The sequence below is a fragment of the Populus alba genome, chromosome 13, assembly GCF_005239225.2.
Source record: "Populus alba chromosome 13, ASM523922v2, whole genome shotgun sequence".
NCBI classification, from domain to species: Eukaryota; Viridiplantae; Streptophyta; class Magnoliopsida; order Malpighiales; family Salicaceae; genus Populus; species Populus alba.
Genome location: NC_133296.1, coordinates 16,323,303 through 16,346,196, shown reverse-complemented (window position 1 = coordinate 16,346,196; position 22,894 = coordinate 16,323,303). Strand labels below are relative to the sequence as shown.

At 34.4% G+C, this 22,894-nt stretch overlaps 3 protein-coding genes across 3 annotated transcripts; 2 read left to right on the top strand and 1 right to left on the bottom strand.

Annotated features, from left to right (window-relative positions):
• Positions 1-1,514: 1,514 nt before the first annotated feature.
• Positions 1,515-6,217, top strand: LOC118054035 (protein NETWORKED 4A). Its single transcript, XM_035065470.2, has 4 exons — positions 1,515-1,723; positions 2,965-3,051; positions 3,391-3,499; positions 4,096-6,217. Exons 2-4 carry the CDS (start codon positions 3,037-3,039, stop codon positions 5,841-5,843), a joined length of 1,872 nt encoding a protein of 623 aa, XP_034921361.1. The 5' UTR covers positions 1,515-1,723; positions 2,965-3,036; the 3' UTR covers positions 5,844-6,217.
• A 394-nt stretch (positions 6,218-6,611) lies between these two features.
• LOC118054036 (DEAD-box ATP-dependent RNA helicase 20) lies at positions 6,612-12,981 on the bottom strand. The gene is made up of 14 exons (XM_035065472.2): positions 12,637-12,981; positions 12,380-12,472; positions 12,122-12,286; positions 11,922-12,017; positions 11,537-11,611; positions 11,046-11,207; positions 10,450-10,530; positions 9,394-9,492; positions 8,820-8,915; positions 8,578-8,709; positions 8,035-8,109; positions 7,578-7,667; positions 7,414-7,488; positions 6,612-7,198 (listed from the first exon to the last, which is right to left on the bottom strand). The coding sequence occupies exons 1-14, from the start codon at positions 12,901-12,903 to the stop codon at positions 7,025-7,027; spliced, it is 1,680 nt and encodes a 559-aa protein (XP_034921363.1). The 5' UTR covers positions 12,904-12,981; the 3' UTR covers positions 6,612-7,024.
• A 6,207-nt stretch (positions 12,982-19,188) lies between these two features.
• On the top strand, positions 19,189-22,556 carry LOC118054034 (trans-cinnamate 4-monooxygenase). The gene is made up of 3 exons (XM_035065468.2): positions 19,189-20,059; positions 20,775-20,908; positions 21,667-22,556. The coding sequence occupies exons 1-3, from the start codon at positions 19,275-19,277 to the stop codon at positions 22,263-22,265; spliced, it is 1,518 nt and encodes a 505-aa protein (XP_034921359.1). The 5' UTR covers positions 19,189-19,274; the 3' UTR covers positions 22,266-22,556.
• The last annotated feature ends 338 nt before the right edge of the window (positions 22,557-22,894 follow it).

The window sequence follows — 22,894 nt, the reverse complement described above, 5'->3', positions numbered from 1 at the left end:
TTTATTTTTAATATTTACATATTAAAACATTTCAAAACACCAAAACAATCAATTAAAAAAAAATTAAATTTAAATAAAAAATATTTTAAAACTCATTCTTAAACACTTGATTCATCAACTTTATATCTATACGTTGACATATCTGGAGATTTTTTCTTCTATATTAATGGACAAGAATTGAGAACACAAATAGCTCTTGTTTTCGTGTTAAGAAGAATTGAGCGTGTTTAAAAAATGTGGTTGTAATTATTTTTTAAATAACTTTTTATGCTAAAAATACATATCAATAATATTTTTTTATTTTTTTAAATTATTTTTGATATCAGGACATCAAAATGATTTGAAAATACTAAAAAATATATTAATTTGAAGTTAATAAAAAATAAAAAAAAAATTAAATTTTTTTCAAAAGTGTTTTTAAAACATAAAAACAAACAAAAAATATTAATTTAAAACACAGAACATAAATCTCTTTCAAATGTGATTAAGATTTTTTTTTTCTGTTATTTAGAGATGAAGACTTTCTTCCAAATAGTGTTTAGTAGTAGTAATAATTACTTTTTAAAATATTTTTTTATTTAAAAAATACATTAAAATAGTATATATTTTTTTAAAATTTATTTTTCATATTAGCATATTAAAATGATAAAAAACACTAAAAAATATTTATTTTTTTTAAAAAAAAATATTTATTTATTTTGAAAAATATAACATGGCTGCAAAGACAAATAAACGCTTAGTATAACAAATAGACTACCTAACCTCTTATCTATTTTTATATTATTTTTAGAAATTAAATTTTATTTGGAATTTAATTATTTAATACTGTTATTTTATTAAAAGTTTTGAATTGATTTGGAAATTTTAAAGATGTTGTTGATATATATATATATATATATATATATATTATATATATATATATACAAAGTCAAACATAATCAAATAACTTGAGAAAAATGGCATATCCTCTTAACATACAAAGTTAGTGGAAACCAACTAAATTTGAAAAGTGGAGTTCTTTATTTATATTTCAAACCAATAATAACTATATTTAATAAAAAAAAAACTGGATTCCACGATACTGATCAAAAACATTAAATTCACTAAAATCAGCATCTCCATTTTTTGAAGAGAGAAAGGAAAAAACAGTAACAGCTAATCTGGCAATGATTATAGTCTATAGAAATTTAATAATTGATGTAAATTGTAAAAAAGAACAAAAGGGGACGGCACATTTTTTTTTTTGCAATTAAAATTGATGCACAAATACTAATAATCGGTATTGTATCATTTTTTTATTTTTTTATTTAATCTTGGAAAGAATGATTGGAATTTCTCAAAATACATGGGAATGATGAATTGAAATTTAATAGACAATGAAAAATTAATAGCATTAATTAATAATAATATTCCATCCCATGTGTAGCAAAAGTGTATTGACTTTTTATGGAAATCCATGTGGGAAACCAGATTTATAAAGGTTGCCATCATTTCCCATCTTCTTCCACCACTGTAATGGTGTAATAACTCTCTCTCTCTCTAGCTGTGGGGGCCTGAGGTTCTTGTCAGTGACGATACAATTTCATCAGATTTGTCTCTATTATTTCTTTCCTTCTTTCTTTTGAAACTGATCATCCACCACTACTTACCATCCCTGCCATTTCCGATAACAACAAACAAGAAAGCATCTTGCTTTCCTCCTTGTTCTCCTCTCTTCTCTTCTGTAAGCTCTCTCTTTCTTGTAGCTGCTTTGATTGATTTTTCTTTGTTTTATTTCTGTTTTTCTTTCATTGCATAAGCTGATTTGTGTTATGATGTAATAGTGGTTGTTGTGCTGCCTGCTTCTAGATTAATTGTTGAATTTGATATTTTATTGAGAATTATTAGTTTCTTTCATTAAAATCCAGTGATTCTTTTGATTCTAATAGCAGCTGATTTTTTTTTTCCATAACTGAAATCAAATGCAACTGTAAAAACTCAAATCTTCTCTTATTTTTAAGAAAAAGGATAAAGGTTTGATCTTGATCCCTTTAAAGGACTGAAAATCAACATGTAATAGTTCTCAAATGATCATAGAACAGATATTTTTGGTAAAAAACATTTCTTTATGTAACTGAAATAAGAATTTTCGATTCTGGTAATCGTAATTTAGTTCATGTAGAAACTTTAGATGAGTAGCGGTCAATTTAAGGGATTAGTTAATTAATTATACAGATTTTAGTGATTTTGTTCAAGACAAAGGAGTCGTGGAGGTAGCTGGACTTCTTGTTTGGACAATTGGAGTCGTGGAGGTAGCTGGACTTCTTGTTTGGACAATTGGAGTCGTGGAGGTAGCTGGACTTCTTGTTTGGACAATTGGAGTCGTGGATGGACAGTTGTGTTTCCCGCGGCTTTTATTAATTGTTTTTATTATTTCAAGATATTTATTCTTTTTTAGAGCTTTTCGAGGAACTGGTTTGTCACCCGCGCTTTCCATGCGCGTGTGAGTGAGTTAATCCATCAATCAATCACCACCTTCCTTCAATGGGGCCCGCCCTTCTGCACCGATATGCATGTGGACCCATTTTTGGATCTTATTAATATTCTATTGGACATGTTTGGCCGGTGACGGTGGCGGCGACTGTCTCAGAATTCCATCAACACACACATATACATAAAGATGGATGAAGTGATGTTATTTGTTTCGTTTAATTCAAAGCTAGTTAGAGGACGGGCAGTTTTTAGCAACCACTTCTCTCTTGACGCTTGTGGAAGGACTTTGCTTTTGGCTTATTTTAGCAAGTAGATGGGCGTCTCTGTCTCATGCAATGGACAACATTGGAGGAAACTTTTGTCTTTCTTTTAAATGATTTTGTTTTGTTATTATAAAAGATGTTGTTTTTCAGGGTTTTTTTCTTTGTTTTGTGTGTGTAGTTGCTAAGGTTAGTTCACCATGTAATAGTTGTCTTTGTAATTGTGTGGCAGGTTAGTTAACAATACAACATCGGCTTTTTACATTCATTGGATTGGACCTGCGTTTTTCCTCCAACGTACTAAATGGCTTCTTCTATGGTAAGAAATGATTTTCTTATTCAATTTGTGCCTTAATTTCTGTTCATGTTGATTAAAATCTGTTCACTCTTTCTCCTATTAGCTTCCATGATTCTCTTCAATATGTTAATCTGTCATGCTGACATTGATTGTAGTTGCTTTCACAATGTCAAAAGTGGTTTGCAACCTGCAATTCCATGTCATGATCTGAATTCTGTGATTCATACTCTCTATGTATGCTCACATATGATAGTGTTCAACTTCAATGTTGTTATGGAGTCCCTTTGCCATCTGTTCCACTGAATCTTCCTCAAGTTGGTCTTGTAACTCGTACTCTTGATCATGCGCTTCCTATTTCAGGTTCCGTCTAAGAATTTTAAGAGATCACAATCAAGAAAATCGCATTCGTGGTGGTGGGATAGTCATATCAGTCCGAAAAATTCCAAGTGGCTTATTGAGAATCTTGAGGGTGAGCAACTAATTTCTCACTGTCCCTTTTGTTGGTAGCGCAGAAATGTCACATGCATTACATGTATAAAAGAGACGGAACCAAATGGTGGTGCCTTGCCACCTTTTCTAAATCACACATTTAAGTATAATGCTTCCCAAAGACAGGATAAACATTGTTTTAAAAGTTAAAAGGACATGCAATAAATTATGAAACCAAGGTGTTTTCTCTGGATGTTGCTCTCCTGATCCATGAAGATATCGATAAGGAGCTGCTGTTCACGAGTTATAAAGTCATTTATGTTTAATAATATGCATGTTTAATACCGTGTCTTGTTTGGTGCCTATATTTGGGGATCTGCCTCTCTATTTTTTCATCTCTAAGAGAATGGTGGTTAGAATGTTTGCTAGTTATAGCCAATTGCTCCTAATGATTTTTTTATTGGGATTCCGACATGGGAATACCTTGAGTGATTGGTATGGTTAATTCCAAAAACCCCCCAAGCTTTTGAAACAGGATTATTTTTTTCCAAACTTGGTATTTTAATTTAGTTCCCGTGATCATTTTCATTTCCAAAATGCCAAGAGTAAAAACAAGAAAACAATCCTTTGCTGCAGAGATGGACCAGAACGTTAAGCGGATGCTGAAGCTAATTGAAGATGATGGGGATTCATTTGTTAAAAAGGCTGAGATGTATTATCAGAAGAGACCAGAACTAATTTCTCGTGTAGAGGAGTTCTACCGCATGTATCGATCTCTGGCTGAACGTTATGATCACGTGACAGGAGAATTAAGGAGGAGTATTCCATCAGATCTTCAATCCCAGGGCTCCGGAATTTCTGATATTGTCTCCGAACCACCTTCTCCTGCGCATGAACAAAAACTGAGCCGTCATAAATCTGGCCCTCGAGCTGCTGGGTTTGAATTCTTTCTGGGTTCCGGTGGTAGTAGCGATCATCACCAGAAAGAAGGAGATGAATCATCCACTTTGACAGATTCAGAATCAGAATCTGATGATTCTTCAGTCAACAACTACTCAAGTCTATCAGGGAATAGCGGTGACCATGGACTGTCCAGGAAGATAATTGATTTAGAAATTGAGCTTCGTGAAACAAAAGAGAAGCTGCGGGTGCAGCAAGATGAGAGTGTTGATGGCTCATTTAGGGGAGTGAGAAAAGAGGATTTTGATGATATTCTTGCTAGAATTGCAGGGTATGAGCGAGATCTGACAAATGCAAATCAGAGAATACAGGTGTCAGAAGAAGAGGTTGCTAGATTGAACATTGAGCTTAAAAAATATAGGTCATCTGAGGTCACTGAAGGTTTGCAGTCTGAGTTTGCATCGTCCACTGAGAGCAAGGCGATGACAAGGGAGGCTGAGCTGGAACCTGAGATAAATCAAGCTTCACATCTTCAAGAAAGGGTTGATGGGTCAGAATCTGAAACTTTTGACTCCAATGCTAAGATTCAGTCACTAATGGAAGAACTTAGGATTGCTAGTGAGAGACTTCAGGTTTCAGAGAAAGAAATTACTACTTTGAAAGGGCAACTTGAGGGTGATGGGCCCTCTGATAAAATCAATAATTTGCAGGATGAACTTGCATTGGCTCACAAGGAGATAAATTCGTTGAAAAAAAAGCTCAACGCTGAAAAAAGGGAGGTCTCCAAGCTGCAAGAAAGAATTTCCAGGTTGAAAAGTAGTCTCTCCGACCGGGATCACGAGGCAAGAGATCTTAAAATAGCAGTCTCTGATGCTGAGCAGAAGATTTTTCCAGAAAAAGCACAGATTAAGGCTGAAATGTCTAAACTGGTAGAGGAGAGGACATGCTTGGAGGAGCAGCTGAAAGAGCAAGAATCACGTGGCCGTTCCTTAGAGGATGACATTAGGATGTTCCAGGCTGAAAAAGCAGAAATGGAGCAAAGACTTGATTGTGAGATTCAGCAGTTAAAGGACGACATTGTTGAGAGAGACAATCACATAGAAAAAATGGATAAAAGCCTTGATGTTTTAAAATCTGAGAGAGATGAGCTTAATGTTAAAGTTATTGCTCTTAAAGCGGAGGTAACTTCAAGAGATGAACGGATTGATCAAATGGATAGGCATTTGCAACAGTTACACATGGAGCATGTGAAGATGGTTTCCGGTGCTGAAGAGGTACGAAAACTAATGGATGTGCTAAGATCAAAAGTTAAGGATCTGGAGGAAGAAGTTGAGAGGCAAAGATTTGTAATCCTGGAAGGGGCAGAAGAGAAACGGGAGGCTATAAGGCAACTGTGTCTCGCTCTTGAACATTACAGGAATGATTATCATACGCTAAGACAAGCTTTTGTCGGGCATAAGAGAGTTCCAGTCTTGGCGACATAACTTAGGTTGTGGCTGCAATGCAACTGCACTACCCGGTCAGGTACTCAATAGTGTAATGATGCAAGATATTATTTCTTTCTTCACATATCTCAAGCTTGAGTTGAGTGATGCCCAGGTTTACTACTATTAATGGTTTGTAGTAGTCCTGTGTTATTTCTTTGGTTTGTGTAGCAAACATAAAAAGAGAACTGTCATGACTTGTGTCTTGGGGTCCATAAAAAGAAATCCTCGAGCATCAAAAGTAGCTGAGGATTCTCGTAGATAAGTTTTTCCAAACCTACTCCTGCTAGCAATGTTGTTTTCTTTTGATGGGTTGGTCTTGATTTTTACCTCTACTTTTAATCCCTGAAATGGAGTTTTTATTTTGTGCAAAATTTCTACCCAATTTTGTTGAATCTTCTAGTACTAATCACATAAAGAGATTTGAAGTGGGTTATGCTATGGTAAGATTTCTATTCTTAATAAATGAAAGGCCATCAGAAAGCTCTATGAGGCAGCCACCAAGGAGAATGAAATGTTGGCTGTAAAGAAAGTGAAGGTGTTGGCAGTTTCTTAGGAAGAGCATCCATAAAACCACGAAGAATGCTGCTGGCATTTTCATTTTTAGACTTTCAAGGCAAAAAGGGAAAGCACTGCTACCACCTCTCATAGGATCTCAATGAAAAGAATGTTGAAAGCGGTGCAAACATCAAGAACATATTTTTTTGTTGTTTTTTTTTGCTAGTTCTAGGTTTTTTTTTCGAAAACTTTTCAAAAATAGGGTAAAAATTTGAGTCCCAACAAAGTTTTCAATAGAAAATTCTAAAGATGTACAACTTGCGCAATCTACAAGCAGCACTGCTACGAGCCCTTTTGAGATCATTCAGCCTGTCCTCTTTTTACAACAAGCTTACTTACGGTAGGATGATGTAGAAGGCGTAATGAGATAAGGAGAGGGAACAAGTCCTCCGTGACTTTGTGTCATCTTCAGCAAGTTGTTATTCGCCGCCCGCCCAAATTCGGAAGTTACACATTCATTTTTCTTTCAGCATATCACAAGTTTGGGTAATTGTACAGAAAATGCACGCACGCCCTTATATGCACCCGCTCGCGCACACGCACTAACCTTAAAAATCTTGAAATCCTGAGCATGGATCATCAATGCTCTTTAAAAAGGCACCAAATAGATCATCATCAATCAATCAATCATCCCAAGCACTGTCAGCTGCACCCTCACTTTTAATGATTGAAGGAGCTATCATGAACCTATACTTATCCTCGATGTTTATACACGCGGGCCCCATCACCTTGGACGGATCATTCCTGGCTTCCTTTTGCAAAGCTGCCGCTGCCTCTCTCTCTTTCCTTCTCGCAGTCTAAATATCAACAGCACTAAGCTCGGTTAAAATACAAGAAATATAACAAAGCGAAACATCATTCAGGATGTAATAACTACATAGCAATTCCATTCCACGCAACAAGAAAAGGTTTGCATGGAGAGTCGTGTGGAGCAGAGAATGTGAGGTGATAGAAACACAACCAATCCAAGTATATTATTACAGAAAGAAAATATAGAAAATAAAACCAATACCTTCCCTGTTGCAAAAGCCACCGTGTTCCCCAACTCAACATCTGCTATTGCTTTCTTTATTTGTGCCACGAGGAACTAAAGTAAGAAGGCACACCAGTCAAAAATTGAAGGGCTGGCATATTTACGGGAAAGGAGCATAAGATAAGATAAGGTGAGGAAGGTACCAGATCTTGATCAGTGTAAAATGAAGTGGCTTGGCCAGTTGATCCTGCACGGCCAGTCCTTCCAATTCGATGCACATAATCTTCCATTGTCTATATTGAGACAGCCATAACTGAAGCTTCAGGTTTGCTATTTCAGAAGGAAATTAATAGCAACTGAAATGATAAGGCTAATGAAATGCTAAAGATATGTATCACAAAGACTACATGACCGCAAGCTGACCATGATGTGCCTCAAGGCATGGTTCTTGTTAGCCTCAACACGAGATGAGATTTCAGGATACTTCTATAATCAAGATCACTACCAATGCTATTGTGAACAACAAGAAAGGCTGGCAATCCATAAACCAAAGCAGGATTCCCGAGTTTTTCCAACAAAACAATCAATGAAATACTGCCAGGCTGTGTTCGTGGATTTAATCTAGCAATAGGTGATCAAAAAAGTTTCCACTAAAAATACCTTTGGGAGATCCAGATTAATCACATGAGCAACTCCAGTTACATCCAATCCGCGAGATGCAACATCAGTGGCAACCTGCACATGGATTGCTGTAAGAAACATAGACAATATTGAATTTGTAAAAAAGGAAATCTAAAGAAGAAATGGGAAGAGGGAGCAAAGGAGGAAGTATAGAACAAATCTACTGCACATCAGAAACGGTACTTTTTCTTTCTTTTTTTCAGGAAAAAAAATAGTAAATTGTATTAAAAGGCACCAGAGGATGGTACATCGAAGAGTACAATAAGATAAACAGGCATATGTGACAGAGCGAGTACAAGTGTATAGAGGATGGGGAGAGGGAACACGACAAAAGAGTGGGACGGTGATTACGAGCATTAAATTTGATTCATTGGATAACTTCAACAAAGAAAGTAAGACAGCTTGAACACGACACAGCTTTGGAATCTCACAAACTGAGTTATCTAAAACATGTGACGATACTGATATGAACATTTCCAAAAGCAAGTGCTCAAGGTCCTTAAGTAATATAAATCATAATACCAAAATACTAGTAGAGCCCCTCCTAAAATCACGCAGAGCAGCCTCTCTTTCACTCTGACTACGACCACCATGAAGAGCAACTGCCTGTAAAGCTTGTGCTACCAAAGCTTCGGCAACTTCATTGCACCTTGTCTACATGCAGACCATATTCAAGTATCAAAACTTTACCTAAGATTGTAGTGTAAATAACAATAGAGAAACATAACTTAAAGTGCATTAAAAATATACAGCATGAGGTGTACCTTCCTCTCCACAAACACAATAGTCAAGGGGAAAGGTTGATTTGATCTTTCAGCCTGAGAAGCATCCTCCACAAGCAGAGCTAGAAGGCAATCAATCTGCACCACATTGAATGCTTTCACAACAGTATACCAATTTGATTAATCGATGGGTCACACAAACTTGAAAGAACAGATGTTACCTTAAAAATAAGTTATAGAATTTAACCATCCAAGTTATATAATTTATGGTAAAAATATACGATGACATAGAATGGATATGCTCCAAAAATACAGGATAGAACATTGTAATGTTTCCTCACTCACAAGTCAGAGAGCAACAGTATCTTGTATCTTGATGATTAGACTCGAGAATGTTCTCTCTATTACAAATAATGAAATTGCTTCAGTTACCAAAGTGGCAATGACTAAACCAGCAGTGAAGTTGATGGCATGAAGACACTAATTGTGATGCACAAGCCTGCTTAGAAATGAGGAACTATATACTAGGTCCACATAAACCAATAAATAGAAAGCCAACCTTCAACACTGTATGTGAAACAACATATCTTGTACTGATGCACCAAAAGAAACATACCTTCTCGCTTTCAGAAACCTTTGTCAGAATTTGAGACACGTTTGCAGTTGGGCTACTCACTTTTCCTACCCTAACTTGCACAGGGCTAGTTAAGTACTCCTGAAATTGAATAAAAACAAGGAGATTTTCACATTAACTTCTTTGTGGCAGGGTAAAGTAGCCAATATAATCTTACAGCACAACTTAATATTAATAAGTAGGAAATATCTCAAGATTTTCAACTCAAAATTGATAGTAATTGCAAGCAAAACCAGCCAGATAGGCAAAGGGGAGGAAAGAATATAGTTGGCTTCTTTTCAAAAATATAGTAAAAGCAAATACATGATTTGCAGCAGGATCTTTGAATGCCATCATAAAACTCATCCTGGTGCTAGAATGATTTGAAAGCTAAACATATAGACCACTGAAACAGAGAAACCATGAGACACCATACCAATTATGACAGAGAATAGTAGTAAAATAGGATAAGAAGAGCCATGAGATCAAAGTGACCGTGTCTAGTATCACAAGAATGAAATTCAACATTGTACTTTAAAGTGTGATTTTCATGCAACAATTCAAATTTTGGGATAGTATTTGTTTTCCAGCAACATTTGACCATAAGGAAACAATAAACCATTATCTGAAGATGCTCATGTTTGAGTTTTGAAAAGATTATTTCCAGGGACTTGCAGACACACAAAACAGGAAGGAGGATCGAAGTACATCTTAACAGCAAAACAAATACACCAAATGAGATGGCTTCATAAATTAATCGAGTTCAGATGGAAGAAACCTGAAATAAAATCACCTTGGGTAATAAAAATATGAATTTGAAAGAAAACGGTTACTGTCAAAAGGATATCAATTTCCAGGCATTGAGTTTTTTTCAAAGAAAAAGTTTAACATTAGATATTCTACTCCATGGGCCAGGATTCGATTCAAATGATAGCTGTTAAAGAAAATGAAGCACGGATCCATCAATATCTTCTAAATTATCCCCACTCTCCTCTTCTTGCAAGAATCATATCATGCTTTCAAGGGTAAATACAAACGGAAATAAGCAGGAGCTCTAACCTGTGTTAATGTTTCAATTTCCACAGGCATAGTTGCACTGAACAGCAAAGTTTGATGCTTTTCTGGAAGGTTGCGCATAACCTGAAACAATATGGAAGTGATTAATACATCTTCTTGTTGAAGATAACTGCAATGCTTGCAAGTGTAATAACACTAGTCATATGAAGTACTGTTCTATCTGCAGTTGTAGAATCCACTCAAATGACAATGATGCAGTGAAAGCATTAGAATCAAGCACATGTGCTAACTTTATCTAAAAAATATAAAGATTCAACCACTCGCATGCATTTGCATCATATGCTCGCGGAAAGGTAAACTCAGATATCTCCCTTTAGTGTTGGGCAGATCAATGAGTTAGTTATAATGCTGTGAAGCTGGGGTTTCTTACCTGTTTAACTTTTTGTTAAACAAGGATAAAGTTGCAGTTCTAGTGAACATGTTTGTGTCACCAAAACCTATCTTGACTGCTTTAAACTTTAAAGTGTACGTATTTTATTCAGTAATAGATCATCAACCAAGAAAAAGCAGAAATGAAAAGGGGAGCATAACTAGCATGGTGCATACACTGTTGAGCATCAAATTGCAGAATCATGTACCTCTCTAATCTGTGGTTCAAACCCCATGTCAAGCATTCTATCAGCTTCATCCAGGACGATAAATGAAATTCTTGAAAGGGAAGTGTTTCCTTGTTGTAAATGATCGATTAATCTTCCAGGAGTAGCAACAATTACATCCACTCCTGCCCGTAGCTCCATCCTCTGTCACGGGATGCAGCGTAAAAAAAAAGGTATTAGGAAACTATATGAAAATCACATTTTACCATAATAATACTAGAAAACAGAGCATCGAGAGACATTCTCAGCTGCTGGCAAAGAAAATGAAACTCTGTTATAGGACTCCAATTCTCACAAAGTTATGGAATTTCAGTGAAGCTTCAACATGCAAAAAGTTTCTTTTATTCTACCTAACCACATGCAGACAATTCCAAGGCAACAGGCATGGATAATAACCCATCATTTCTAGTCTTTTAATGCACCCAGAAACTACAATCAACCATTAGAAGCCAAATGATCACAGCATTTTTTACCTGGTCAGCAATATTTGTTCCTCCCACCACGATTGCCGTTCTAAAGGACTCGAGAGATCTGCTAAAACCTTTAACCTGAGAGATATGACAAAGTAGCTCAATATCGGTGCTTGTCAAGTATGTCTAACAAACCCATGTAATACAGAACAAACTCAAGTATAGACAGAAACCTCATGAAAATATGTTCCATCAATACAAATAAAGTTGATAATTGTCTTGACTCTAAAAAATAACCAAATTCAAGATGAATTTTCATAGAGTTGCATTCATTGACGATACTCCATAATTTCTATAAATGAAAAATATAAATAAAAGATGACCGGAGCAACAGATGTAATCCATGAGTATATTATTGCTCTCTACTGCTGGAAAGCAGCTACCACACCTCTTTTTCAATCTGCTGAGCGAGTTCTCTTGTAGGAGCCAGCACCAATGCCAATGGTCCATCACCACGCCGAACAGGAGGTTGAGCCAAGCAATGCTGCAGATCAAAATATGAAAAATCCCAATCAAACTACACAAACAAATGCAATACCCCTAGAACACATCTACCAAAAGCATGGCTTTTAGCATTAATCTAATCACCTGTATCATAGGAATGCTAAATGCGGCAGTTTTGCCACTACCGGTTTCAGCACAACCCAGCAAATCCCTTCCACTAAGTGCAACTGTCATTGCCTGAGCCTGGATTGAAGTCGGCCTCGTATACTCATGATGTGCAATATCCTTCATGATACTTTGATGTAAACACTAACAAATATTTACAAAACCTCTTCAGTTTCACAAATTACTCCGTAATAAATAAAAAAAATATTAATAAATTAAAAAAGAAAAAGAATTTACCATATCTTCAAATGATTCAATAGCTGCAGGTGCAAGAGGTGAACCCGAAGCAACACTAACATCTATATTAAGCCGAGACCGAATTTCTGCAATCTGCATTTATCATTACAGTCTCAATCAAGTATTTATTTAATTAACGAATTGAATTTTTTTTATTTTTTTCGAAATAAAGAGAAAAGATCACTAATAAATAAAGCATATTTTAGTTCAATAACAACTTAAATTAGCAAAAATAAAAACTTGAAGAAGAAGTGAACCTGATCGGGATTGAAGCGAAGGACGCGGTCGGAGGGCGTCCAGTTAGGAAAAACAGGTTGAGGAACGGAGATAGTTCGGGAGAAGGCGCCAGAGCTCCGACGCGAGGGTGAGGCGAATGTGGTGGAGGAGGAGGTGTTGAAATTCGAAGAGGAATGAGGGAGGTTAGGGTGATCGTTGGTGTCAGTTGGAGGAACTGCGTGAGCTCTAGAAGTAGAAATGGTGGCGGTTGAGCTTGAGTTTCTCAGGTGAGGAGGAATATACGACATCGTTTTTCGAGCAGTAAAGACAGAGTGACTCAGCGAAGTGGAAGGAGGAAATAAAAGAGATAGAGAGAGAGAGAGAGAGAGAGAGATGGTTTTGGTTTTGAAGGGGGGTATTTTGAAGCCTAATCTGTTTTCAGGCCCAACGTTTCAGTGGGCCGTGTTGGATCATTTTCGATTCAGGTCATATTTATCTCTCTTTTTTTTAAAGAAGTGAAATCAGAGCTTAATGATGGCTTTTAATTCATTGCTGCAGTATTGATTAAATAAAGTGAATATCATAATTATATGCAAATTGTTACCTGATAAATATTTATTATTCCATGTTGCATACATAGGATTTGTTTTTTCAGTGTCAAGGACATAAAGTTTAAATAGTAATTGATGTTCAGTTCTTCTACGTGAAATGATTACAATTTAAAAAAACACACCACTTATCGACATGGTGCATTTAAATGAATTTATTTATATTAATTTAAAATTTTCAATCTAAAAAATCATAAAAAAATAAATGTAATTAACCATTAAACTAATCTCCTGGGATTTTAAATAGGATGGTATGAAAAGCTGTTTTAGCATACAATTCCTTGTGAAGAAAGGCTTGTTTGATTCGTTGCCGCTCAGCGAATTTTTATTTATTTATTTACATGGGTGTCCGGGTCAGCTTACACGCACCACGACTAATCCCACGGCTCATTGAATATCCTGCAAATCCAGTGAGCATGTAAGGCACCGCGGGGATGACAGGCGTGCACGGTGAGATTTGAACCCAGGATGCAGAGGAAGGGAACAAGTCTCTTTAATCGCTGTGTTAAGATCTAAATGCGCCGCTCAGGGAATTTAATTCGCTGCGTGGACATGCTCATTGGCACGTCAGTGATTAACACATGCTTGATTGGCTTAGTGTTTTTTGTTATTCTTCAATAAACTTGTTCATAATAGTTTTTATATAGATTAAAATTAAGTTTTTATTATAATAATTTTAAAAACATATTTGTACCAATACGGTGTGTTTAAATAAATTGTCTTTCAAAGGGCAGATGGGAAAGCGCGCGCCCAATCGTACTGGAGGACACGACGTGATGGAATGGACATGAGCTTTTTTTTTTTTTTTTTTTTATGTGTATATGTTTCATTGTATTAAGCTACCCCACCTCGAATTGAAAAGTTATTTCAAGAATGTAAAGAGAAGGGGGAAGATTGTATCAAATGGCAAGCTCCAATGGCCGAAGCTACGTTGTCATGAGACAAGCAACTAAACCCTCCGACACTCAACAGGTCCAATTTACGGGGACAAGGGCTACACAAATTAATACAAGAATCTGCTCATTTTTTTCATAATTTAAAATGCTCCCAAACTAATTTAACATCATGTTTTTTTTATATATTATTAATATAGATATTCAAACCAGTTTGTGCACACATTAACTAATTCTACAAACCTTAAAGTTAACGATTATATAAACCTCTAGTTAAGATCATAAAAAAAACAAATCATTAAATTTTTAATATTTCAGGAACATATAAGTTATATCAATCGGATGCATTTATGAAAAAAGTTCTCAAATTAAATACTAGCTTCGAAATTAAGACTTTGGAAAAAAAAAACGAAGATTCTCCAACGTCTATCCAGTAGACGGGTAATAAATTCTTGGCATTTGACATGGTTGGATGGACGTGTAGAAATCGAGATGGTGATGTTCGTTGATGGAGAGTTCGGAAATAAGAAATGGGGTGGACAAATGAGAGCACATTAACGCCATCAATCCAGGTGTTCTTAAACCTGTATTTTTATTATGCAATTTAAAATGAAAAACAAACTTAAACAATAAAAATAAATAAATAATTCCTGAAATTATGCTCGGTACAAAAACATCTCCCCAGCACCATACAAGAATGCTAATGGCGAGCTACACATGGGGAGGAGGGCGGTGGTAGCTCAAGCAATGGTGACTGTGGCGTTGGTGGGAGTAGGTGTGCAATGTGTCCAAGTCTTTGTCCACGGTAGTAGGTGAGCTCTGTAGCCGGTACTGGGTCTCCATCATCATACAGATAGAAATATCCATTTGAGAGAATTATATTTTATAACTAACCTTTGCGGTGACTTGTAAAACTCAAATCAGAGAAAAAATTTACTTGCAACTTGGCCGCCAAGTTTGACAAATACTAGAAGTGAAAAGCAAATTTAATTTATTTATTTATTAAATAATTATTTATATTTTAAATTATTTTAATGTGTTGATTTTATAAATAATTTTTTAAAATAAAATAAAAATATTATTTTAATATATTTTAACATAAAAAACATTTTAAAAAAATAATTACAACTATATTTTTAAATAAATAAATATATATTAAACTAGAAGAAGAATTAGGATATGTTTGTTTTTGTGTGTGATTGGAGCGGTGTTTGCCGGTTTTATTTCATGTAATTTAATTTTAATTTAAGAAAATTTTAATTTATAATTTTCTTAAATTATAATCATGAAAACTATTTTAATATCAAAAACTCATTCACATTAAAATAACCAAAGGCAACGTGGAGGTGGAAAGAAGAGGGCTCTGTATGGTTTAGGTGGGTAGATAGCATGCGGGGACGTGAGCCTGACACGGCAGCAGCAGCAGTGACGCCGTTAATGGTGACGGGAGAGTTTAGGCGGCAACTAACGAACCCTTGCGTTTAAAGGCTGACTTTTTCAAGTGGACCGGGAGAAATGATTGGTTGTTGTTTTTTAAAATATTTTTTATTTAAAAAAAATATAAAAATAATTTTTTTTATTTTTAAAATTTATTTTTAACAGCATATCAAAATAATAAAAAAAACACTTAATTTATTTTAATCAAAGTTTACTATTAATCAAAGGGATTAGCTTGATATATAGTTAATGAAATTTTCTCATTTCCTTAATTTCCTGGGTCCAGATCTTTTGATCAACTTCCAGAATAGTTTTAATTTTCCTAATATATCAGACATTTAAACTCTTCTAAATATATAATTTAAATTCTTTTAAATATACCATGTATTAAAATTCTCTTGTGTATATACACCATATCAATATACGTAGGGATTGAACTTTTAAAACCAGCTAACGAGCAATTTAATATAAATTAATGCACAAGCTGGTCCAATGATAATATTCTTTATATAATTGTTATGCTAATCCCTCTGAACCAACGATGAAGTTAAAAATAAATTAAACTTAATTTATAGTTTGTTAAATTTAATTGACTAGTCTCTATGATATTAAAATAGTCTATTATCTAGCATTGACCATCTTCAATTTTATGAGTTCAATATTGTTCTTAAAATTAATTCCTTTCTTTTCCAATCAAGATTTTCCATTTCACTCCCTTTTAAAAAAAAAAAAAAAAAAATTCTTACACCATTGGATAAAAAAAATAAAATAAGGCAAACTAAAAAAGAAATAGATAAAATATTAAATTATAAAAAAATTCAAGAATATAAAAATTATATAAATACCATTTCATATACTTCTTGTCACTATACTTGACTTTACCCTTTCGAGATTAATTAGATGTAAATATTATTTATTATAATGTATTTTAAATTTGAATGGTTTAAATATTTAAATTGAATGAACTAATTATTATATTTTTAACTAAATTATTACTAAATTCAAAATTGATGGTGAGATTTAAAATATATATATATATATATATATATATATATATATATATATATATATTCTTACTTTTCATTATCTAAGTGATGTACAAAATTAAGATTCTATCCTAAATTCCCCTAGAGGTATCTTAATTATGAGATGCATGTCCAATCAATTAGGCTTCGTTTGTTTGTTGGAAAGTAGTTTTTTTTTAAAAAGTGAATTCCGATAAAGTATTTTCTGATGTTTGGTAGTGTAATGGAAAATGAGTTGGAAAACACTTTCCAGTGTTTGGTTATGTCATGGAAAATGAGTTGAAAAATAACTTATTAATATTTTATTTTTCTCAAGTTTATTAAAATAATGATGAACAAATCTTACAAATTAAAAGATTGAATGAGAATGAAATTGAAAAAAAATATATAATTTCATAAATTATCTCAAATAAAATAAATAATAATCAAAATAATAGAGATCAAATAAAAAAAAAAATGAAAGATGAAGAAATTAAAATAATAATAATCAACATTTCATAAATTATTTCAAATAAAATAAGTAACAATCAAAAGAATGAGGACCAAATTTGATAGATAAAAAATTTCAATAAAAATATGATAAGAAAAAAACAAATAGCAATTATAAAAATAAAAACCAAAGTTAATATAAAAATAAAATTTTAAAAGATAGAATTGAAAAATAAATATTCAAAACAAAATATATATAGCAATCAAAAGTTTGAGGATCAAATTTAATATGATCAGCAAATAATGACATTTCTAAATTTTTCACAACTTCCCGAAAGTGTTTTCCCTTTAAATTTTTCAGGAAAACATTTTCCTGAAAACCAAGCCAAATTTTTCTTTTACTGGAAAGTGTTTTTCATTGACCAACTTTTCTACTGGCAAACAAACACAAGAAAGTTTGGAAAGTGTTTTCCCGGAAACCACTTTCCGAAAAACAAACACAGTTAAAAGGAAAACATTTTCCTGAAAACCAAGTTAAATTTTTTTTTTGACTGAAATTGACTGGAAAGTATTTTTCGTTGACCGGAAAGTGTTTTTCGTTGACCAACTTTTCTAATGACAAACAAACACATGAAAGTTTGAAAAATAATTTCCCTAAAATTACTTTCCGGAAAACAAACATGACCTAAAACCACCAACCCACTTGCATGGCAGGCTTAACAAGAAAGGAAGACAATACAACCTAGCTTATATATACAGCTAGCTATTAATGCAGATTAATCAGTAAATTAAAAATTATGCAAAGCTACAAGGCATGATCGTGCTCCTTGACTTTTTTTTTTTTTTTTAAATATTTGGTGTGAAGCTCAAACCACCCGTTTATATTAGGTATTTATACACCGCAGTCCATTCACAGAAGAAGAAGAAAATTATATGCTAAGCTCCGTTTTTAATTTATACAGAAAAAATAAATATTATTTTTCATTTTTCCAGCTATGTTGATGATAAACTAACTGAAAATAATTATATGGTGTCCTTGATTCAATTACAAAATCAATTGTCTCATGATACTCTCATCTCTCCGCGGCTTATATGCTGTTTTCCTTACTCTAAGTTCATTTTTCCTTCGATCGTAATAATTTTTCCATCAACCAAGTTAGCCAGACATGAAAAGGTGAGAAAAACATTTTTTGACATAAGAAACTAACGTTGCTTGGATTTAAGATAGAATTATTGACCTTGTAAGAAGACAAACGTATTCTTGGAAATTAACATGTATTAATAAATGCAAAGTAGTTTGTCACACTATGGGATAAAATCTCTAATAAAAAGTAAGACCTTATAGTTTCAAGAGGTTAGGTTGATATTTAAAGAGAGATTTCTTTTATAACTTTTTAGGTTGAAATCTTGAAATTAATATTAAAAAGATTTGTTAATCATTTTCTTTTAAATACTTTGGATTGATGCCAGGGGTTTACATTTAAAATTATTCTTAAATGAAACTTGATGGTGTGTGTTTGATATTGTATTTTCACATGTTTTTAAAATGAATTTGTTTTTAAAAAATATCAAATTAATAATTTTTTTATTTTTTTCAAAGATTTTAATGTATTAATTTTAAAAATAAAATAAAAATTATTTTAATATATTTTTAAATAAAAAATATTTTCAAATAAAAGAATTAAAAAATAAAAAAGAAGGGAAAAAAACTTTCTTGAAATTTAAGAAAGCGTTTGGGAACACGGTGCAAACCGTGTTCCCATCAAATTTGAATTTTTTTTTTGTTAAAATTTAATGCGGTTTGTATTTTTTGGATTGTTTTGATGTGCTGATATCAAAAATAATTTTTAAAAAATAAAAAAAATTATTGATATATATTTCAACACGAAAAGTTATTTAAAAAGCAATCACTACCACACTGTGAAATATGCTCTAGATCATCATAAATCAGTGGCGCCCACATTACATCCTGTATAGAAATACAAAAAGGCCAGGCAAATTAATTAATATGGTGACCATATGACATTTTCAGCCACCAACCCGCCTTACCTACTACTATCCATGATTATCAATAACAGTCTCCTACCACCTCAAATGTAACGCCGTTAACTCTCTCTCTCTCCCCCACACACACAACCCAACGCGTGAAATTCAACTTCATTTCCTCTCTAATTTTTGCAGCTTATAAAACCCAAGCTCTCCTCATCCTGTTGCTCCCATCCAGCCATCACTCTTCTTACCTAAAAAATCCCCACCTCTTTTTGACAAAGAAACCAGTTCCAAGATCATGGATCTCCTCCTCCTGGAGAAGACCCTCTTGGGTTCTTTCGTTGCCATTCTCGTTGCCATTCTCGTTTCTAAACTACGTGGCAAACGTTTTAAACTCCCTCCAGGTCCTTTACCTGTCCCCGTGTTTGGAAACTGGCTTCAAGTTGGTGATGATTTGAACCACCGTAACCTCACCGACTTAGCCAAGAAATTCGGTGACATCTTCCTCCTTCGCATGGGCCAACGTAACCTCGTTGTCGTCTCTTCTCCTGACCTATCCAAAGAGGTTCTGCACACACAAGGTGTTGAGTTCGGGTCGAGAACAAGGAATGTTGTTTTTGATATCTTTACTGGAAAGGGACAAGACATGGTGTTCACTGTCTATGGTGAACATTGGAGGAAGATGAGGAGAATCATGACTGTCCCTTTCTTTACAAACAAGGTTGTCCAGCAATACAGGTATGGCTGGGAGGAGGAAGCCGCTCAAGTTGTCGAGGATGTTAAGAAAAACCCTGAGGCTGCAACCAATGGGATTGTTTTGAGGAGGAGATTGCAACTCATGATGTATAATAATATGTACAGGATTATGTTTGATAGGAGATTCGAGAGCGAAGACGATCCTTTGTTTAACAAGCTCAAGGCTTTGAATGGGGAGAGGAGCAGATTGGCTCAGAGTTTTGATTATAATTATGGTGATTTCATCCCCATTTTGAGACCTTTCTTGAGAGGTTACTTGAAGATCTGCCAGGAGGTTAAGGAGAGAAGGTTGCAACTCTTCAAGGACTACTTTGTCGATGAGAGGAAGTAAGTTTCTCTCTTCCTTTCCTTTCCTTTTTTTATTTTTTATTTTTAACACATCGAATCTTGGCCATTTAGATTCTTAATTAATCAATAAATAATCCTGAACAATTTAGTAATCTATTAATATTAGTTTTATTATTATTATTATTATTATTATTAGTTCCCTGCAAATTCTTGCATTACTATTTTAGATTTTTTTTTTTGGGACGTAATATACAGGCAACTAATCAAATCAATTCAAGGATAAACTATCTGGCCTTAAAAGCATATTCTAGATAGATCATGATGTTAAGCATTAAAAAAATATAATGTAAATACTTGTATATTAATAAAACCCCTCCTTAATATTATAATTCCACTCTTCTTTTTCTTCCAACTTATTCATCATCTACAGCGTCATTCTTAGGGAATTTGATTTTGATGGATCATTAACCAACAGTTCTAGTGTCTGTTCTCTGGACTGGCAGCTTCCAAGTCTTCGTGGTTGTTGCCGTTTGGAATTTATAGTTTTGGCATTTTGTGCGCCAAGTTTTTGGCATCTTGTGTGATTCCGCACATGGAGGTGTGTGTATAGATACCTGTTTACTTTTGGTTCAACCGATCTGACCGGTGACTCGTCGTTTTCTTTTGTAACTGAAACCGTAATGATTCTGTGTTAAGGTTGAGTTAGGCAGAGACGGTAATGAATATTAATGATGATGTTGGTATTGGACAATAGGAAACTTGCAAGCACAAAGAACATGAGCAATGAAGGGTTGAAGTGCGCAATAGACCATATCCTGGATGCTCAAAAGAAGGGAGAGATCAACGAGGACAACGTCCTTTACATTGTTGAGAACATCAACGTCGCTGGTATGTTCTTTTACCTAGTTTAATTTATTCTTTTATATCCCTGACTAGGAGTCAGGTGCCGCCGTTTCATGCTCATCTAGTGGAAGGGCATTTTTGCAATGTCAACCCTCTGAGAAATTACAAGTAAAATCCCCCCAAGTATAAGGTTAAGAAATTACAAGTAAAATGGGGGGGGGGGGGGCACTTTCTCTATATGTGTGTGTGTGTGTGTGTGTGTGTGTGTAGAGTACAAGTAAAATGGAGTGGTCCCACACACACACACACACACAAGGGGTTGAGTCAGAATTGGGGGTGTTAGGTTGCAAGTAAGAGCTGGGACCACCACCCACCAGCTATGAGCTGTGAGGACGCCACGGGCTTGTTTAAAATTTATAATAGTAATAGTGATTAAAAGTTTTTTTTTTAAAAAAAAATATATTAAAATAATTTTTAATATTCACACATCAAAACAATTTAAAAATATAAAAAAAAATTATTTTAAATTAAAAATAAAAAAATTTAAAATTTTTTAAAAACATACAAGACACGCCTCCAATTTGAGTTGTTTTTTAGGCTTTTCGGAAAGTTTCAAATGTGTGCATTATCATTCTTTCTTCTTCTCAAAGGGTAGGTCATTGGTGTGATAGTTAAAACGATTTACACCTTTGTCTAATTTTTTGAATTTAAAATTTAGAATAAGATTTTGTTCATCTAAATGTACGGGTTGAATTCAATAGTAGATTAATTTGCTAAATTAAATTGATTGTCCTATGGAACAGCAATTGAGACAACACTATGGTCGATCGAGTGGGGGATTGCTGAGCTTGTGAACCATCCTGAAATCCAGAAGAAGTTGCGCCATGAGCTCGATACATTGCTTGGACCTGGTCACCAAATCACCGAGCCTGACACCTACAAGCTCCCTTACCTTAACGCTGTTGTCAAAGAGACCCTCCGACTCAGGATGGCAATTCCTCTACTTGTCCCACACATGAACCTTCATGATGCCAAGCTTGGAGGCTTTGACATTCCAGCTGAGAGCAAGATCTTGGTCAATGCCTGGTGGCTCGCCAACAACCCTGCCCACTGGAAAAACCCTGAAGAGTTCAGGCCAGAGAGGTTCTTGGAAGAGGAGGCCAAGGTCGAGGCCAATGGCAATGATTTCAGGTACCTTCCATTTGGAGTTGGGAGAAGGAGCTGCCCTGGGATTATTCTTGCATTGCCAATTCTTGGCATTACTCTGGGACGTCTGGTACAGAATTTCGAGCTCTTGCCTCCTCCCGGACAGTCAAAGATCGACACCTCAGAGAAAGGTGGACAGTTCAGTTTGCACATATTGAAGCACTCCACTATTGTTGCAAAGCCAAGGTCCTTTTAATTTCATTTCACACTTCTTCTTCTTCTTCTTTTTCCTTGGTGTGTTGTTACTGTAAGACTGTTGAAGAAGAAAAGCGGGATGGTTTTGGATGCGGGATCCAGATGGAATTGTCTAATTATGATGTTATAATGGGGGTGTCACTGTAAATCTATGAAGTTATGAACTCAAAAGGGATCTTTTTTAAGACTTTGCAATAATTTCACTATCCAAGGATTTTGATTGAGCACCTTTCCATGCTTGTCATCAAATGTGTAACTCTTTGAAAAATCCATTTAAATCTCTATTTCTTCATCACTTGAGCATTACGTTCTTTTGTATACATTTCTTGTCCCTCTGCATATTTGTGTTGCATTATGCTTCTTATTATAGTTTTAAAACTCAATCTAGATTAATTGGTCGATCCGAGGTAGGAGTCAGACCGAATTAAAAAAAATATAAGGAAGAAAAAAATATGACTGGTTGCAAAACTGTTAGATTTTTATTTTTTTATTAAAATAATATTATTTTAATTTTTAAATAAAAAATATTTAACTTGACCAGATCGGATCTCGAACCTATGCTTATGGTAAAACATGTGCACATGGCCTCTGACGTACTATGATCATGAGCTACTGGTTTGGGTAGGAACT

Excerpts from the sequence above, each read along its gene's own strand:
- LOC118054035 (XM_035065470.2), top strand. Across the intron at positions 3,500-4,095 it reads GCTTATTGAGAATCTTGAGG|AGATGGACCAGAACGTTAAG; the intron begins GTGAGCAACTAA and ends CCTTTGCTGCAG.
- LOC118054036 (XM_035065472.2), bottom strand. The coding sequence starts at position 12,903 with ATGTCGTATATTCCTCCTCACCTGAGAAACTCAAGCTCAACCGCCACC. Across the intron at positions 11,208-11,536 it reads GAACAAATATTGCTGACCAG|AGGATGGAGCTACGGGCAGG; the intron begins GTAAAAAATGCT and ends ATCCCGTGACAG. Across the intron at positions 9,493-10,449 it reads AAATTGAAACATTAACACAG|GAGTACTTAACTAGCCCTGT; the intron begins GTTAGAGCTCCT and ends ATTCAATTTCAG.
- LOC118054034 (XM_035065468.2), top strand. The coding sequence starts at position 19,275 with ATGGATCTCCTCCTCCTGGAGAAGACCCTCTTGGGTTCTTTCGTTGCC. Across the intron at positions 20,060-20,774 it reads TACTTTGTCGATGAGAGGAA|GAAACTTGCAAGCACAAAGA; the intron begins GTAAGTTTCTCT and ends ATTGGACAATAG. Across the intron at positions 20,909-21,666 it reads TGAGAACATCAACGTCGCTG|CAATTGAGACAACACTATGG; the intron begins GTATGTTCTTTT and ends CCTATGGAACAG.